We start from the raw sequence: 19230 nt of genomic DNA on the forward strand, positions 1-19230 counted from the left end.
GGGCACGGCCTGGCACTGCAGAGTCCCCTGGAGGACTTGGGGACTTCAAGGACGGCATGGCCTGGCACTGCAGAGTCCCCTGGAGGACTTGGGGACTTCAAGGAGAGCACGGCCTGGCACTGCAGGGTCCCCTGGAGGACCTGGGGACTTCAAGGATGGCATGGCCTGGCACTGCAGGGTCCCCTGGAAAATTTGGGGACTTCAAGGACGGCATGGCCTGGCACTGCAGAGTCCCCTGGAGGACTTGGGGACTTCAAGGACGGCATAGCCTGGCACTGCAGGGTCCCCTGGAGGACCTGGGGACTTCAAGGATGGCATGGCCTGGCACTGCAGGGTCCCCTGGAGGACCTGGGGACTTCAAGGATGGCATGGCCTGGCACTGCAGAGTCCCCTGGAGGACTTGGGGACTTCAAGGATGGCATGGCCTGGCACTGCAGGGTCCTCTGGAGGACTTGGGGACTTCAAGGATGGCATGGCCTGGCACTGCAGGGTCCCCTGGAAAATTTGGGGACTTCAAGGACGGCATAGCCTGGCGCTGCAGGGTCCCCTGGAGGACCTGGGGACTTCAAGGACGGCATGGCCTGGCACTGCAGGGTCCCCTGGAGGACCTGGGGACTTCAAGGATGGCATGGCCTGGCACTGCAGGGTCCCCTGGAGGACCTGGGGACTTCTAGCAGAGCATGGCCTGGCACTGCAGGGTCCCCTGGAGGACCTGGGGACTTCAAGGATGGCATGGCCTGGCACTGCAGGGTCCCCTGGAGGACCTGGGGACTTCTAGCAGAGCATGGCCTGGCACTGCAGGGTCCCCTGGAGGACCTGGGGACTTCAAGGATGGCATGGCCTGGCACTGCAGGGTCCCCTGGAGGACTTGGGGACTTCAAGGATGGCATGGCCTGGCACTGCAGGGTCCCCTGGAGGACTTGGGGACTTCAAGGATGGCACGGCCTGGCACTGCAGAGTCCCCTGGAGGACCTGGGGACTTCAAGGACGGCATAGCCTGGCACTGCAGGGTCCCCTGGAGGACCTGGGGACTTCTAGCAGAGCATGGCCTGGCACTGCAGGGTCCCCTGGAGGACCTGGGGACTTCAAGGATGGCATGGCCTGGCACTGCAGAGTCCCCTGGAAAATTTGAGGACTTCAAGGACGGCATAGCCTGGCACTGCAGAGTCCCCTGGAGGACCTGGGGACTTCTAGCAGAGCATGGCCTGGCACTGCAGGGTCCCCTGGAAAATTTAGGGACTTCAAGGAGAGCTCAGTTCATGGAAAAAGAAAATGTGGAGCCCCAGAGGTTCCCAGAAATGCACACAGAGGGCTCTTCCCTGCTTTTCCCAGCTGGAAGTGCCAAGCTCTCGTGGTGTCCTGATGGATCTGATGTCTGGGACCGCTTTGGGTCCTCCAGGGAATGATTTCCAGGCTTTGTACCCCTCTAGCCATGCAAACCAACACCCAGCCAGCTCTAATTCCCTTGTTAAGCTTGATTTAAGGCTGCTTTGCACTGCTGGGATCAGCTCTGAGCAGCAAACAGCTCAGCTGGGATCTTTGGGAATTCTTCAAGGGGATTTCTGAAAGGAAAATGAGATTTCTTCGGAGTTTCATGCAAAAAAGGCACCAGCACAGCTCTGGAGATGGGTTCTGATGTGCTGGGTGCTGCCTTGGCTTTGTTTTCCTGTCATTAACCCATCCCAGGGAGCCAGGACAGCCAGGACCCCTTCAAAGACAGCCAGAAAGGATAAAAAACCAAGGTTAGGAAAACATCCTGGCAAGGACTCAATGCAGCCGTGGCATTTCCTCCTTCCCACCCCTTGGGATGGGCTGTGACCCCATTGTTGTGATGTCAGGGCTGATGGCCAAGGGCTCCTGGGGACATTCTGTGTCCTTCCCTTGGTTCTGAGTGCAAGTCTGGACTCAAAGCTGTGTTTTCAGAAATTAAACCCAGCTCAGTCCCCTCTGAGTGCAAGTCTGGACTCAAAGCTGTGTTTTCAGACACTAAACCCAGCTCAGTCCTCTCTGAGTGCAAGTCTGGACTCAAAGCTGTGTTTTCAGGCACTAAACCCAGCTTAATCCCCTCTGAGGGTAAATCTGGACTCAAAGCTGTGTTTTCAGAAATTAAACCCAGCTCAGTCCCCTCTGAGGGTAAATCTGGACTCAAAGCTGTGTTTTCAGAAATTAAACCCAGCTCAGTCCCCTCTGAGTGCAAGTCTGGACTCAAAGCTGTGTTTTCAGACACTAAACCCAGCTCAGTCCCCTCTGAGGGTAAATCTGGACTCAAAGCTGTGTTTTCAGACACTAAACCCAGCTCAGTCCCATCTGAGGGTAAATCTGGACTCAAAGCTGTGTTTCAGACACTAAACCCAGCTCAGTCCTCCTGGCTGGTGCAGCTGCCAGGGGCTGTTTGTGCCTCAGTCCTGGAGGTTTTTCCCCAACTTTAATGATTCCATCATTCCATTTATTCTGTTGGATGTGGCACTCACATTCCCAGAGCCAGGAGCTCACAGGATGCACCCAGAGCCTGGCTGGGACCATGAGGAATTTACTCCCGGGTTTCTCCCAGGAGCAGGCAGTGCCCTCCTGTCCCACAGCACATCCCAAATCCCAGCACAGCCAGGTTCAACTGATTAATGAATAAAATTAACTTTTCCCAGAGGTTTGGTGTGAGCTGGGCTGTGATTCCCTCATTTTTCCACCTGAAATGATCCCTCCTGGAAGCTCCAGAGTGGAAAGCTCAAGGCTGGGGCAGGAAAATCTGCTTTGGAAAAAAAAAAAAAGAAAATATTTTAATAAATTCAGATTTCTGGGAAAGAGCTAAACCCTGGCTTGGGCAGAGCAAAGAGCATTTGTCCCCTTCTTCCATCAAATCCTTGGAATTACCAAGGGAAGTTTTATCTGGAGGGAACAGACCCTGGAAAAGAGGTGGATAAACCTGGGCCTCATTTTCCACCTGCCCCTTTTCCCACCCCCCTGGATCAGGGTGGGGATCCCAATTCCCAGAAAACAGAAATTCCAGCCAGCCCATCCAACATTCCCATTGGTCACGCTGCAAGCCATCAGATCTATGGAGCAAATTTAGGAGAGCTCTCAATGCCCCAATTCCCAGGAAAATTCCCTTTCCAGCCAGCAGCTCCCTGGGGAATTCAGTGCCATGGGAATGCTGCTTTGGAGGAGTTCTTTTTATTTTTTCCTGGCCTAAGGAATTTTTTTCTGGGAGCAGCTCCTGCAGATCCTCTCTCCAGTGCCACTCAGCCTTTGCTCCACGGGATTCCCTCCCCATCCCAACAAATCTTTCCTCAGACCTGCTCTATGCCTTAGGAAGGAGCTCTGCTGGCTTTTCCCTGAATCCCAAACAGCATTCCTGGGCTTCTCCCGGCAGCTTGGCAGTGGAATTTTGAGGAGCCAGCTGAGCTGCCAACGTCCCTGCACACATTCCATCAAAACATGTCATCCTTCCACAAAGACTGACAAATTCCTGGGGGAATCTGTCCTCCCAGCCAGCCCTTCCCAGAGCTCCAGACAGCGCCGACACTCCCCAGATCCCTTTTCTCCTCCACACATCCCAGCCCCAATCCCTCAGCCCCAGGGATTGAGTGACATTTTTAATACCTCGACAGACAATCCTTCCCATTTCCAGCTTATTCAGCTTTTCCTTCCATTCATCCAAGGATTCCAAATCTCTGCTCTGCTGGGAACAAAAACCACCCAAAAACCACCCACAGAAAATTTGCCCGGTGCCCACCTGACCTTCAGGAGGTGGAAAAATCGTTTGGATAAAATAAAAATGGAATAAAATAATAAATAAAAAATAAACTGGAATTTCTGGTTCAGGCTCCAGCTATGAATATGCAATGAGATGCATGGAATAAAGGGAATTCCAGCTGCTGGATACCAAAGGAAGGGAAGGAAGGGTGTGGGGAAAAATCCACCAAGAATCCTTTGGGATACAGGAGCAGCTTCCTTCAGGGATTCGCTTTTTATTCCATGAAAAATGGGTTTAATTGAGGGGGGGAAATAATGGATTTGGACAAGGAGCATTAGGAGATGACAATTCCAAAGGGCAGATTCCAGGTGGGCATCCCAGAGGGATCGGGATCCATGGGCTTCACTGGGCACTTCCTGGGTTTCAGCAGGGACACCCCGGAATCCTCTGGCTTTGGGATCTCTCCTGGCTGCTCCCTAAGGGAGGGAAAACCCAGGAAAGTGCCTGAAGTGTGGAATTTATCCCGGGATTTCTCAATGGATTGATGTTGGAGTAAGAGCGGGGCACGCGTGGAATTTTTGCACCTTCCCTCTTTAACTCCCAGTTAAACTCCCAGCTCTCTGTTCCTTGAGGTTCCAGGGCTGGGATTATCCCTGGGATCCAAACATTCCCTGTGCCACAAAGTCCTGGCCCGGCCTTGATCCATCAGCAGCATCCTTGAATCCTGCAAATCCCAATTTCCAGCACCTGTCCCTGCTCCTCGGAGCCGCAGCCCAGGCAGGAGCAGCCGATTTCATTCCCAGATTTATTCCCAGGATATTTTATCCAGCTCCAGCCCCTCTCTCACCTGGAATGCCTCAGCTGCTCACCTCACCCTGCTCCTGGTGTTCCTGGGTCCTCATTCCCTCCCCTTTGGGCATTGTTTGGAGAACTCCATGGAAATCCGGCGCTGTTGCCATGGGATGGGCGACGCTCCGGGGTTTCTGTGTTCCCTCTCCCTTTCACACTTAATCCTCCCTATCTGCCCATCATTCCCTGGAAAGTCACAGCAGGTGAAGCTGTCCCTGCTGGCTCCCTTCTCCTGAGCCCTTAAGCCCTGGGTCCCGTTCCCGACCTGGAGTCATCCCAAATATTGGATGTATCCCATTCCCTCAGCCTGGGGTGAACCCGCTGTGCTTTCCCAACAGCCAAAGCAGCAGCCCTTGGGAAAAGCTGGGAATGAACAATCCTGGACTGTGGGGGTGGGAGATAACACAGGAATTTCCGTGGGGATTTGACCCTGGATGCAAACACAGCCCAGGCCTGGAAGTGCAGCCCAGACCTGGGAATTATCAGGGAAGAGTTTTCCCTTCACCTTCTGAGGATCACCTCTCCTGGCTGGATTTGGGGATTGTAATCCTGGTGCATCCCTCTGGGATGGGAGATCCAGGATTGCAGCCCCCCCCCTGCTCCAGGGGATCCCTATTTTATACTCCAGAGGGAGATTTGGGGCTTTTCCTCTCCCTGCTCCAGAGCTGAATCCCACCACGGTTTTCTCTGGAGAATCTGGTGGAAAAAACAAAGGATAAAACCCCCTCCGAGGCCTCAATGAGTTTATACCCTCCTGGCTTTTCCTAGCAAAACAAAGAATCATGGAATGCTCTGGATTGGGAGGGACTTTAACCTCATCCCATTCCAGCCCCTGACATGAGCAGGAACAATTTCCACTATTCCAGGATGCTCCAAGCTCTGGCCTTGGACACTTCCAGGGATGGGGCAGCAATCCCGGGCACAATTCCTGCTGTTCCAGGAGGAACAACAGAGCCAGGCAGGACAAACTCCATGCACAATTCCTGCTTCCAAAAACCAAGGAGCACAAACTCCATGCACAATTCCTGCTTCCAAAAACCAAGGAGCACAAACTCCATGCACGATTCCTGCACAATTCCTGCTTCACCAGAGGAGGAGAAGCGCTGGCTCCGGGAGCCGTGGTGACAGCAGCTCCCCTGGGCAGGGCAATTAATTAATTATGCATTCCCAGAATTAATGAGAGCATCCTGTTTGCATCCCTGTCCCGTTTTTCCACAGATTCCAGCCCCATATGCCAGGTGCCAGACAGGGCTGGCGGGCCCCATCCCACACTTGGAATTCTTTAATTTCCTGACGTGTCTGTGCCTGGCTCCTGACAGGAATCAGAGGCATTTCCAAGGAATTAATTCATGGCTCTCCATGGTGTTGGGATTTTTCCAGCAGGTTTTCAGGGAGGGAAAAGCAGATCTGTGGATTTCTGACCTGATGAAAACCTGGGAGCTGAGGCAGGGAATGGGAATGGAGGGTTCTGCAGCCCTGGGATCACAGGATCCCTGAGGTGGGAAAAGATCTCTGACAGCACCCAGCCCATCCCTGCCCAGGTGTCTTTGCCATCCTGGAAAAATTCAGGATTCTGACTAAAAAGGGATGAAAACACAGCAAAACAGGGAGAAACGATCTGGTGGAGGAATTGTTTTGGATTCCTCCTTGCATGGAAAAAGGGAGACGATTCCAATGTGATCCCCTGGGAATTCACAGGCTCTGTGCTCGGTTTTGGATCAGCAAAACTCCAAATCCAGTGGCAATTCCTCAGTTTCCTGCAGGTGGAATTTCACTCCTGAAGCAGCCTTGGGGTGGCTGAGATTGCAGCATTCCAGCCTGGAGCCAGCAGAGAGGGATTTGCTTCCAGAACGATCCAGAGAGGAAGCAATTCCTTGGAGAGCTGATTTTAATGTGATTTTCCCTGGAAATGGCATTAGGCTGCCATTGCCCGTGTCTGGCAGGAATTGTTGGGTGCCCAAATCCCTGCAGCAGCTTTTGGCTGGAATACAAATCCAGCTGGGGAGGAAACATCCACAGCTTTGGGAACAGGGAAGCAAATCCCTCCTCATCCCAGGGATCCAGCTCATCTCCCTGTCTGCCCATTCCTGAGGGGATGGAGCTCTTCCCACCTCTCTGCTGGGGCCAAATCCAGCCCTGCCAGGACACAATTCCTGAGTTTTCCCCACAGGAAGGCCCTGCCCCATCCCAATCCCAGGGATTTTACTGAAAATCCTGGGAGAGAACAGGAAACCTCCCAAAATTCAGCAAGGAAAAGGTGCTGAGGGCAGAGAGCACACACGGATCTTCTGGGTCTGGCCAGGAAAAATAAAACCACTCTGGAAAATCAGGAGGAGAACAAGGAATCCTCAGGATTTACAGGAACAGAGCAGGGAGCAGGAACAGGGAACCCCTCAAATGAATCCCACCTCTCATTCCAGGGAAGGATGGAGATTCCAGCCTGTCTGTGGATTGGGAATTGTCATTCCCAGCCTATCCAAGGTTTGGGAATTGCCATTCCCAGCCTGTCCAGGGATTGGGAATTGCCATTCCCAGCCTGTCCATGGATTGGGAATTGCCATTCCCAGCTTATCCAAGGTTTGGGAACTGCCATTCCCAGCCTGTCCAGGTTTGGGAATTGCCATTCCCAGCCTGTCCAAGGTTTGGGAATTGCCATTCCCAGCCTGTCCAGGGATTGGGAATTGCCATTCCCAGCCTGTCCAGGTTTGGGAATTGCCATTCCCAGCCTATCCAAGTTTGGGAATTGCCATTCCCAGCCTGTCCAGGTTTGGGAATTGCCATTCCCAGCTTATCCAAGGTTTGGGAATTGCCATTCCCAGCCTGTCCAGGTTTGGGAATTGCCATTCCCAGCCTGCAGGGAGGGTGTGGAGGCCAAAGTCTCCATCGGAGCTTTTAGCCAGGATTGCTCCCTGGCTCTCTGTTTGTTTTCCCACTTTCCCCTCCCATCTCCTGCATTTTCTCCCAATCCTTGGGGTGGGACAGATCCTTGCTGGAGCCATTAAATCCCATTCCACCCATCCAGAGGCAATCCATTAGCCTGATTTGTTGCCTGGTTTCCTTATCAGCCTCGATGTTATCTCGCCGTTCCTGTTGTAAATCCAAAGTTTCCTCCTGCGGAGGAAGGGAAGAGTTTGCCCAAGGCACCGGCGCCTGTTGTTATTCCCCAGAAAAATCCATCCAGAGGGATGGAGCCGCGCCCAAACCGGCTCTTTATCCCCAAAACAGGCTGGGAGGAGATGGGAATGAGGGGCTGTGGCATTCCTGGGATAGAGGGAGCAGAGAACACGGGGCAGAGGAGGCTTGACTCGGATTTCAGGGATTCCAGCCTGGAAAAGGGATTTTACAGGGTGGCAGTGGGAAAATCTTTGGACATTCAGCTTTTAAATGTTCCAATTGATTCCCAAAAAACCTCGGCAGGCTGAGATTCCTGGTGGATTTTAGGAGATCCGGACCCTGTGGGCTCCCTCTGGGATTTGCCCCTGGAACTGGTGCAGATTTCATGATTTCCCTCTTGATTCCCGAGACAGGCTGGGAGGAGGTGGGAATGAGGGATTGGGCATTCCCAGGGGAGAGGGAGCTCAACAAGCAGAGCAGGGCAGGTTCAAGCTGGATTTTGGGGAAATTTCCTTCCCAAAAGGGGTGTCCAGCCCTGGAAAAGGGATTCAAAATGTGGCAGTGGGAACATTCAGCTTTGACATATTCCAGTTTTTCCCCCAAAACCTCGGCAGGTTGAGGTTCCCAGTGGTTTTTAGGCCATTAGGGATAATTTGGATCCTGTGGATCCCTTTGGATGCTTGGGAAGGTCGTTGTGCCCCTGGAATCAATGTGGATTTGATGATTCCCTGCTCCTGGCACTGGGGTGAGTCGGGAGAGCTCCAAAATCCAAACCTCTCTCCTGGAGATGAATTTATTCAGGGATAAAAAATGATGGATTTTTTTGCTGATTCCCAGGAGAAAGGGACTTCTCTGGAATTCTGTGGATGGAAAACATTCTGGGTGGGGTTTTTCCCATCCCTGGCAATAATCAGGGAATTTTTAATTGCAATTTTATTCAGTGCAGCAAATGGGAGATGGGAAAGAGCCAAAATTGTGGGAAATTGCTGGATCTGTGAGGAATGAGGAATTCCAGACCAGCTGGGAATGCTCCTGCTCCACCACAGCCAGCCTGGGAATTCTTTTTCCAACCTAGGGATGGGACAGGGAGGATTTAGAAATAGGAAAAGGAGGGGAAAAGATGTGGAGCTCTCCAATGTGGCATTAAAATCATGGAAATTTCAGGATGCAGGGTGAGGGAAGCAGGAGCACACTCGAGGTTTCAAGGCTTGGGATCCATTTTTATCTGGAATTTTCTACTTAAAAGTCCCTGTTCTCAGGAAATTTTGGAGGTCTTGAAGATTTGGGATTGATTTAGAGACAAAGGAGTTGGTGCCAGCTTCCTTTTGGGAATTCTTTGGATTAAAGGAGCTAAAATTGCCCCCTGGAGACTTTTCCAGGGGCAGTGTGGTGCTTTTAGCAAGGGAATGAGGAAAAACTTATGGAAAAACTTATGGAAAAGAGAGAAACAACGCCAGGTACTGAAAGCAAAATCTTTATTTCAGCTACTTTTCCCAAAGCTGGGGAAGGTGAGACCCAGGAAAGCGTTTTCCTGGCAAGAATTTCCCTGGATTCTTTGCACAAAAGGTTTGGGAAGCAAACGAGAGCCTGGGGAAAGGAGAAGAAGGAATGGGATAAAATGCTGGGGCTTTGCTGCATGCACCATGCTTCCATCCATAATTTTTTAGGAAAAAAAAACCCAAACAAATCCCTAAAAATCACTGCTTGAAGAAAAGCTCCTTTTTCTTTCCAGTTTTCCCTCCACTTTCCATAAATGATGATGCCATAAAATGGTAATTTCTGGGAAAAACACCCCCAAATCCCTAAAAATCACTGCTTGAAGAAAAACTCATTTTTCTTTCCTGTTTTTCCTCCATTTTCCAGAAATGATGGTGCTCCAAGACGCTAATCTCTGAGGAAAAACCCCAAATCCCTAAAAAAAACCCCCAAAAAATAAAACCAAAAAAACCAATTTCTTTCCAGCCTTTCCTCCATTTCCCAGAAATGTTGGTGCTCCAGACTGGGAATGTCCAGATGGGAGCATAGCCTGCAATCCCAGCTTGGCAAATCCCAAATTCCCAGCCTTTTGTCCAGCTGGGAAGCCCATTCCCAGGCAGGCTGGGTGTTCTAGGAAGTTTTTCTCTGGAGCTTGTGGTTGTACCGAGCTCTGTTTCCTTGGAAAAGCTTTCCTGGATCCATCTGCTGTTTGTTACTCCTCTAATTCCACCATTCTGCTGGAACCATGGGATACAGCACAGAATGGAACCCAGCTGGAATTTGGGATTAATTCCCGTGCAAAATATTGAGTTTAATGCCAAAATTCCTGCCTGAGAGGAGCCAGCTTGGTTCTGCTGAGGGGGGTGGCTCTAATTCACTGAGATTTTTGCAGGAATAACAAAATTCCTTAATTAGCACCTGGACACCCACTCTGGTCCTCAGGGATAATTATTTAATTGTAACAATATCCTAATTATTGTAATTCTTTATCTAAAGCACAGCAAAGGAGGGAAATTCTGCTGCCAACTTGGCAAACTTTTGGGGATGTTCCTGAGGGGCTACACAGGGAGCTGGGAATCTTCTGGAATTTTTGTGCAGGTGGAACAGCTCCTTCCATCCACACAGGGGTGGAAACCCACCCTTCAAATATTCCAACGGGCACAGGAGATGCAGAGCAAGGCGGAATTTTTTGCTGTCAACATGGCAAACTCTTCAGGGATGTTCCTGAGGGTCCTTACAGGGACCAGGGAACCTTCTGGAATTTTTGTGCAGGTGGAGCAGCCACCTTTGTCCACATGGGGTGGAAAACCACCCTTCCAAGGGCTGCAACTGTTCCACAGGGAATGGGAGATGCAGGGAAAGAAGGGAAATTTTTGCTGCTACCTTGGCAGCTCTTCAGGGATGTTCCTGAGGGGCTACAAAGGGAGCTGGGAATCTTCTGGAATTCTTGTGCAGTTGGAACAGTTCCCTCCATCCATGAATGAGTGGGAAAACCACCCTTCCAAGGGCTGCAACTATTCCAAATGGAATGGGAGACGCAGGGAAAGAAGGGGGATTTTTGCTGTCAGTTGGACAAACCGCAGGGATGCTCCCGAGGGGCCACAAAGGGAGCTGGGAACCTTCTGGAATTCTTGTGCGGCTTGGAGCCACACAGATGTGGGGAAACAACTCTTCCAGGGCTGCTTCCAGATGGAATCCGAGGTGCACTTCTCGAGGGAAGGCACTGCTGGATGGCCCAAAGCTTGGCCCTGGAGCTGAGGAGCTCCTACTCCAGGGCGGGTTTGATCAGGTGCCCGTTGAAGACGATGTAAAGATCCGACTCCTCGCTGTAAATGGCGTTTTCCCTCTCCCTCTTGAACATCCTGACCCAAACCTCATCCCCTTCCTGCAGATCCAGCATCAGGCTCTGGCTCTGCATGATGCTCCTGTCGCTGGGCTGGGCGTACAGGATGGCCACGGCCTGCTCGTTCCTCATCAGGTGCACGTAGGTCTCCTTGAAATTCCAGGTGTGCACGTTGAGGCTGAAGTAGTAGATCCCGGGCATGTAGCAGAAGAACTTCCCGGAGAACATGTTGAAGTGCTGGTAGAGGTTGACGAGCTCCGTGTCGAAGGTGACGTGCTGGAAGTAGTCGGAGCTGTGCAGGGCCTTGCGGCGGCCCACGGAGAAGGCGGCGAAGAGCTGCTTGCAGGGGTGGCCCTGGGGGCCAGCCTGGCCCTTCTGGCCCTTGCGGCCGCTCAGCCCGCGGGATCCGCGCTCTCCCGCCTTCCCGGCCGCTCCCGGCAATCCCCGCTCGCCCATCTCGCCCTTCTCGCCTGCCGGGGGAGGGGGAAGAGGGAAAACACAAGGGTGGGGAGCTCAGGTGGTGGGAATGGCAGCCGAGGAGATGCTGGGACATGTGCCCAGCCTGGGAATATCAGTCAGAAATCAGCAGCTTCCCAATTCCCAGAAGGATTAATCTGGGAATATCAGTCAGATATCAGCACCTTTCCATTCCCAGAAGGATTAATCTGGGAATATCAGTCGGATATCAGCAGCTTCCCAGTCCTCTGAAGGATTATTCTGGGAATATCAGTCAGAAATCAGCACCTTTCCATTCCCAGAAGGATTAATCTGGGAATATCAGTCAGATATCAGCACCTTCCCATTCCTCTGAAGGATTAATCTGGGAATATCAGTCAGATATCAGCACCTTCCCATTCCCAGAAGGATTAACCCATGGTCAGGTATCAGCATCTTCCCAATTCCCAAAGGGATTAACCCATGGTCAGAAATCAGCACCTTCCCAATTCCCAGAGGGATTAATCTGTGAATGTCAATCAGATATCAGCAGTTTCCCAATTCCCAGAAGGATTAACCCACGGTCAGAAATCAGCAAATGCCCAATTCCCAGAAGGATTAACCCACGGTCAGAAACCAGCACCTTCCCAATTCCCAGAGGGATTAATCTGGGAATATCAATCAGATATCAGCAGTTTCCCAATTCCCAGAGGGATTAACTTTGGGCCATGTTTGGACACTGCCATATTTTGGGGACCACTTGACCTTTTTTTGGACACATTTTGGGCATGACAACCTCTTGGGCACAGTTTAACCTTTGGGCACAATTTGGGCACCCCTTGACCCTGTTTTGGGTGCCCCTTGACTCTGTTTTGGGCACCCCTTGACCCTGTTTTGGGCACTGCCGTGTTTGGGGCACCCCTTAACCTGGTTTTGGGCACATTTGGGCACAACCACATTTTGGGCAACCCTTGGCCTTGTTTTTGGCACTTTGGGGCAAGTTTAGGCACCACCACATTTTGGGCACCCCTTGACATTGTTTTGGACACATTTTGGGCACAACCACATTTTGGACACCCCTTGACCTTGGCTTGGGCACATTTTTGGACACCCCTTGACCTTATTTTGACACTTTGAAGCCCATTTGGGCACGTCTCAACCTCATTTTGGGCACTTTCGGGCACAACTACATTTTTGGACACCCCTTGACCTTGTTTTGGCACTTTGGGGCACATTTGGGCACCTTTGACCTTATTTTGCACACCTTTGGGCACAACCCCATTTTGGGCACCCCTTAACCTCGTTTTGGGGACCCCTTAACCTGATTTTGGGCACGCCTTGCCCTCGTTCCTGAATTTTGAGCTGAATTTTTCCCTAGGGAAGCGCCAAGGAAGAGCAGCAAGGAGAAGGGCGGGGGGCGAGCTGCACCCACCTTTGAGGATGGTGATGTCGATGGTGGGCTGGATTTTGGGCAGGGAATATTGGGGATGGCCGCTCATCCTGGCGGATCTTTGGGAGAAGATGGAGACGGGCTGCTCCGAGGGCCCGCAGCACCTCACGCACGCCAGGCGCCGCCTGGGCAGCGCCGGCTCCGGCTGGGAGTCGGCATTCCCGGCGGGAATCAGCAGCAGCAGCAGCGGGATCACGGCGCTCATCCTCCCTCGGGAGCAGCTGGGGAGGAGAGGGAACACAAACCATTAACGGGGCGATCCCAATCGGGGCCACCTGGCGAGTGCTTTCCTTGGGGTTAATGATTAACGGATCCTGGAGCGGCGCCGGGAGACTCCGGGTGGGAACGGTGCCCCTCGGAGCGCTGGGAAAGGCCATTCCTGGCTGGCATTACCTGTGACAGCTGCTGAGAGACACCAGGTCAACAAAGGGATGGGGGGAAAAAAATCCCAAGCCAAACAAAACCTGCTGGGAGCAGAAGCTTTTTCCGCTGGAAAAGCTCTTGGAACAAGTGCTACAGGGAATTTCTGGGGAAAAGACAAAAGTGATGCTCTGTTGGTTTGTTTGGTGCTTCAGTATCCCAAAAAAATTCAAAATTAAGGGCAAAATATGGAATTTTATCTAAACATGATTTTTTTGGGGGAGGAAAAGCCCAGAAGAAAACCAAACCCAAAAGAAATCAAAAGCATTTCTATCTTTAAATGTTCTCCAGCAGCCTCTTGCTGGTGACTTCTTTCCATGGTTTATCCATTCCCATATTCTCTTCCAATCGGAATTCCTGTGTGCATTTTCCAGTTTGATTTTCCCACGTGTGGAATGGAAACCCAAAGAGCTGCACCAAACTGGATTTGCTCGGCACAAACCCTGGGCTTTGGGAACCCTTGGTTAGATTTGCACCTGCTCCCTGTGAGCTCCAAAGGTTCTGGATGCGGGGAGGGATCCAGGGAGAAAATGTCTCGGATGGGGAAAATAGAGGAATTTTCTCTGGCTCATCAATGTCCTGTTCCTAAGGAAAATTGGAGCTGATTCTGGGAGAAATCCAGGGTGAAAATTTCTCTTTTTTCTCCATTTGAGGCATTTTTTCCCTGAATTTCTCCCAGACTCAGCTCAATCCTTCCCTAGGAACAGGTCAGTGAGGAGCCAGAGAAAATTCCTCAATTTTCCACATCAAAGGCATTTTCCCCCTGGATTTCTCCCAGATTCAGCTCCAATCCCTCCCTAGGAAGAGGTGAAAAGAAGAGGAATTTTCTCTGACTCCTCACTGACCTGTTCCCAGGGAAGGATTGGAGCTGGAAGTTGGCCTCTCATTCCCATTCCATGTGTAATTAGTGTCATTGCACTGATTGCAGTGGAGCCTCATCCAGGACAGATTTCTTGGATCGAGGCCTCCGTGGATCTTCTCCAAAGTCCAATTAGTGAGATGGACTCAGGCTGACCCCAGGCTGGGAATGGCTCCTCTTCCACCAGCTGGAATTCCTGGAATAGCTCGGGAAGAGGGTGCTGGATGGCCTGGATTCCACTGGGAATCCAGGATTCATGGATTTCATTTCATGGACACCCAGAGGGAGAACTTCCAGCCTTGGAGCTGCTTCCTGGGGAACAAAATGAGCCAGGTGGGGGGGAAAGGAGGAAAAACCTGTCAGGAGTGGGACTGGACCAGCATTCCTCGGGAATGTTTTCTTCCCATTCTTCCCTGCTGCAAAAGAAGGGTCAGTCACAGCTTTCCAGCTTCCTGGAAATCCAAGAAATCCTTATTAGCAGGAAAACAATGGCTTTGCCTCTGAGAGCAGGGAATGTTCTTCCCTGAAATCCATCAGGACTGGAAATGCCTTTGCATTTGGAATTGTACCTCGTTCCAGTAGCAGCTGGAGGAGGGATCAATCCCCATTTTCCACCAGCATTCATGGCTTGAATTCCATGTAATTAAATCCTTTTTAAAGCCTTCTTTGAATTTCCAACCGGGAATAGAAACACAGGAAGATTAAATGGGCAGAAAATCCTGAAAACCAGCCCAGGATGAACTTGATGGTCTTGGGGGGCTTTTCCAACCTCAGGAATTCCAGGACTCCCTGAGCCACACTCTGAATTCCTGCTGATGATTTCCTTCCCATTATTCCTAGGGCTTCACTTGGAAAAGAAATCCATGACTATCCTTGCTTTAAACTCATGGACAACAGCAGGAGCTGCCCCTGAGCCTTGATTAAAACCCCACAGTTAAACCCAAAGCCTTGATGGAAAACTCACAGATGTGCCAGCCCCGAAGCTCAGCATCATTCCAGAAATATGGAAAAAATTCCAGTTTTGCCTTTTTACCTTTTCTCTTCTCTCCAGCCTGAATCTCCTCACGGCTCTGGAGCTCCTTGGATCAGGAGCAGCAGGAAACGAGGCATCCTCAGGGCTGGGATTGTCCAACACTGCGCTTCCTCTTGGAAAGGATTTCCCCAGGATTTGTTTTGTTTTCTCCCCCAGGAGGATCTGACATTTCTTACTGGGCAGCTCCTTGTGGAAAAGCCCAAAGCACTGGAGGATTTTGTGTGTTTTCCAAGGAAAATGCTGCTGGATTCCTGCTGGACAAAATATCCCAGAGGTCCTGCAGGAGCTGGGCTGTGGCAGAAGTGATTTGAGAACTCCCAGGCAGGAATATCTGCATCCCAAAAAGGAAGTGGGTTCGGAATTCCCACTGCCTGTCGTGGTTGGAGGATGAGCGAGGTCCTTGTCCCGGCTGTTTATCCAAGCCTGGGGTGATGGAGAAGAGGGGCTGGATGGAGCTGTGAGGGATGCAGGAATGGAGGGAAAAACAGGACCCAGCCATGGAGAGACCCAGGAGTGGAGCTGCAGCTGGATTTGCAGTGCCTGGGTGAACATTTTTCTGGGAATTCGCAGCTCCTTTTCCAGTTATCCAGTTTATTTTTAATTTTCTCGTGTTTTTCAGCCTGGGTCTCTTTCCAGCAGGGGTGATTCCCTGAATTCCTCCATCCTGGGAGGAGCCAGCCCTGAGCAGCAACCACTGGGGTGCTCACCTGCTGGGAATTCACCAGGAGTTCCCCAGGAATGGGAAGAGATGAGATTCCCAAGGAAATATCCCTGCACCCCGGGGGGGCTGGATGGATTGAACACAATTCCATGGGGGGGCTGTGGGAGGAGAGGCTGTGCCTGGATGGAAAAGCTCCAGTGAACCTGCATTCCTGCAAATTCCCAAGGTTCCATCCTGCCCTAGCAGGAGGAGGTTCGTGATTCCCAAGGGAACAGCTTTTCCCTTTTCCTTCTCTTTATCCCAGGATTCCATCCTGCCCTGAGACAGGGAGCAGGAAGAGGTTCCTCATTCCCAAGGGAACACGGACAGGGAGCAGGACGATGATCCCGATTCCCAAGGAACGGCTCTTCCCTCTCTCCTTCCCCGTGTCCCTGCCCGCACCTCTGACTCCTGCAGTGTCCTGGAATTGTCCCTGCTCCAGGCTGGGCGGCTCCCTGGCAGAATTCCCGGCTCCCGAGGCAGCCCAGGCTGTGATTCAGCAGGAATTACAGTAAAAGTCATTCCCAGGGCAGCTTCTCCCGCAGGACAAACCCCCCTGATGGAAGCGGCCGGCTCCGATCCCTCCTTCACCCTTCCCGATGGAAAAGCAGCTTTCCCGGCATTTGGGAATCCTGCGGGAATTCGGGGTTGTCCCTGCAGAGGCTCCCGGGTGGGATTTTCCCCCCAGGATGCGGTGCCTGGATCCCACGCTCCCATCCCGGAGCGAGCAGCTCATTCCCAAGGGCTGGAGAAGAGAATTCCCTGGAGGAATTCGAGGGAGCAGCTCATTCCCAAGGGCTGGAAAAGCGAATTCCCTGGAGGAATTCGAGGGAGCAGCTCATTCCCAAGGGCTGGAAAAGCGAATTCCCTGGAGGAATTCGAGGGAGCAGCTCATTCCCAAAGGCTGGAAAAGCGAATTCCCTGGAGGAATTCAAGGGAGCAGCTCATTCCCAAGGGCTGGAAAAGCGAATTCCCTGGAGGAATTCGAGGGAGCAGCTCATTCCCAAGGGCTGGAGAAGCGAATTCCCTGGAGGAATTCGAGGGAGCAGCTCATTCCCAAGGGCTGGAAAAGTGAATTCCCTGGAGGAATTCGAGGGAGGAGCTCATTCCCAAGGGTTGGAAAAGCGAATTCCCTGGAAGTTTCCGCGCCTGTGGAGCCTCCGGGATGTGCAGGGTGGAGAATGGGACAGGGAATTTTAATTGGGACAATTTAAACCAGCCCAGCACTCCCCAACCCCCTCATTCCTGCTTTTCCCAAGGAATGTGCTCAGCAGGGTGGGAATGCTCTGCTCCCACAGGGGATCCCATCCCTCCATCCCGATCCCTGTAACTCACCTGGTCCCTCAGAATCCCTGGATTTTCCTTCCCTCGCTGCTCCTCAGCTGCTGCAGCTCTCCAGCCGGGCTGCAGCTCCCGTGCTGGGATCCAAGAGAAACAAGGAAAGTCAGCCTGGATCCTCAGGAAACCTCGGCAAAAGGAATTTCTTCCCTGGTTTTCTTTGCTTGCACCAACTTGTGCCGGGCTCCCGAGCCTTTGTCCCGCTCCGGTTTCCTCGGGATTTGCTGCCAGTCTGGAATTCCACAAGGCCTCTCCCGGGGATGGAAATAAAAAGTGAAAAAAAATTGGGATTTGGAAAAAAAAAAAAGAAAAAAGGATGAAAAAAGCTCCACCACAGAACCCAAAACCACATCCAGAGTTCCAGCCAAGAGGGAAAGCGATGGGATCACATGGAAAGAATTTTTCTTTGGGAGTTTTCAGCATCTTTTTAAGCAGGAGAAAGGGAAAAAAGGAAACAAGGAAGGCACAATAAAATCTCTGGGATTTGTGCATGAGCTGGAAAAGCAGGAATGGCTCTGAGGTGAAAGAGGGGAGATGTAGATGGGATGTTGGGAAGGAATTCCTCCCTGGGAGGGGCTGGAATGGATTTCCCAGAGTAGCTGTGGCTGCCCCCGGATCCCTGGCAGTGTCCAAGGCCAGGCTGAATTGGGTTTGGAGCACCCTGGGATTGGGAATTGTTCCCTGCCCATGGACCTGGACCAGCTTGAAGGTGCCTCCCAACCCAAACCATTCCAGAATTCCATGATTTTCATGCCCACACTTTCTTACCCTTGGGAAAAACACTTGGGGGATTTATTTAAAGTCACTTTGGGATCTGAATTTATTTTTCCCATTCCTTTTCCTTTTCCTTTTCCTTTTTTACTTTTCTTTTCCTTTTCCTTTTCCTTTTCCTTTTCCTTTTCCTTTTCCTTTTCATTTTCCCTTTTTCCTTTTTTCCTTTCCTTTTCCTTTTCCTTTTCCTTTTCCTTTTCCTTTTCCTTTTCCTTTTCCTTTTCCTTTTCCTTTTCCTTTTCCTTTTTTTCCTTTTCCTTTTCCTGACTGCTTCCCATGAATTGCAGCAGGGGTGGAAGATCCAGGTATGCCATGGCAGCTCCAGCATCATTCCTTGGGCAGGGATGAGAAGGAAAAGGGAATCTTGGATCAGCCTGGGAACACCAGGAGGGAAGGGGGAGTTTTTCCCTCTCTGTGCCTCTCCCATTCCAGGTTTAAATATTCCCTGCCCTGGAGATTTCCTGATCCATCAGAGCTCCCAGAAATTCCCATTCTGCCCCAATTCCCAGTGCTCCCAGTGCTCCCAGTGCTCCCCAGAGCTCTGAGCCCTGGAGCAGAGGCGGGGCTGTTTCCATGGAAAAGCTGACACAGCTCTGCAACAGCTTTTCCAAATAAAAGAAGGAAAACAACCTTTAAATCCATGGGTGGAGCTGGGATAAATAAGGGAAAAAAAATCCCTGGCGGATGAGTTTTGTCAGGAAGGGTTTGGAATTGGTGGAGTTTAATGAAACGAGCAGGTGATGGGGTTTTTTTAATTACAAAAAGGATTTTGGAATAGAAATAAACTCAAAAATTGAAAAGAAAAATATTTTTATAAGGAAAATGCTTTGTGAGTGAAATATTTTATGGATAAAATAGTTTTATAAATCAAATATTTCTATAAAGGAAATGTTTTTATTAGTGAAACTATTTTTGTTTTAAAAAGTTTTCCCACTGTCCTGGTGTGATCCCAAGGAGGATCCAGCTCTCCATGGGGCACCCTCTGGATCCCAGCTCCTCCAAACCTTCCAAGGCCAAAAAAATCTGGAATTTGAGTGGGCACAGCTCTGCTTCCACAGGGGGTGAGGCTGCTGCCAGGAGCTCCCACACGTGGGCAGGAAAACAGGGACTACAGGGGAGAAAAAAGAGGATTTGGGGGTCTGAGAACCTGGGAAACTGGTCCCAAACTGTCCAGGAATGGCCCAAATGGGAGCTTTCATTTAGTCTGGATTTCTGGAAGCGGGCTGGTGTCTCCAGAATAAACAGGATTTA

The 19230-nt window shown here is 51.2% G+C and overlaps 1 protein-coding gene across 1 annotated transcript; it reads right to left on the bottom strand.

Moving 5' to 3' along the window:
• Positions 1–9112: 9112 nt before the first annotated feature.
• Positions 9113–17700, bottom strand: C1QTNF8 (C1q and TNF related 8). The gene is made up of 3 exons (XM_059861865.1): positions 17206–17700; positions 12841–13079; positions 9113–11443 (listed from the first exon to the last, which is right to left on the bottom strand). The coding sequence occupies exons 2-3, from the start codon at positions 13061–13063 to the stop codon at positions 10896–10898; spliced, it is 771 nt and encodes a 256-aa protein (XP_059717848.1). The 5' UTR covers positions 13064–13079; positions 17206–17700; the 3' UTR covers positions 9113–10895.
• Between the last annotated feature and the right edge of the window lie 1530 nt (positions 17701–19230).

Source organism: Haemorhous mexicanus, chromosome 17 (genome assembly GCF_027477595.1).
Source record: "Haemorhous mexicanus isolate bHaeMex1 chromosome 17, bHaeMex1.pri, whole genome shotgun sequence".
NCBI classification, from domain to species: Eukaryota; Metazoa; Chordata; class Aves; order Passeriformes; family Fringillidae; genus Haemorhous; species Haemorhous mexicanus.

What these genes read in the sequence shown, in the direction of transcription:
- C1QTNF8 (XM_059861865.1), bottom strand. Translation starts at nt 13,063, where the DNA reads ATGAGCGCCGTGATCCCGCTGCTGCTGCTGCTGATTCCCGCCGGGAAT. An exon ending in CGACATCACCATCCTCAAAG is followed by an intron (nt 11,444 to 12,840) that starts GTGGGTGCAGCT and finishes CTCCCCCGGCAG; the next exon opens with GCGAGAAGGGCGAGATGGGC.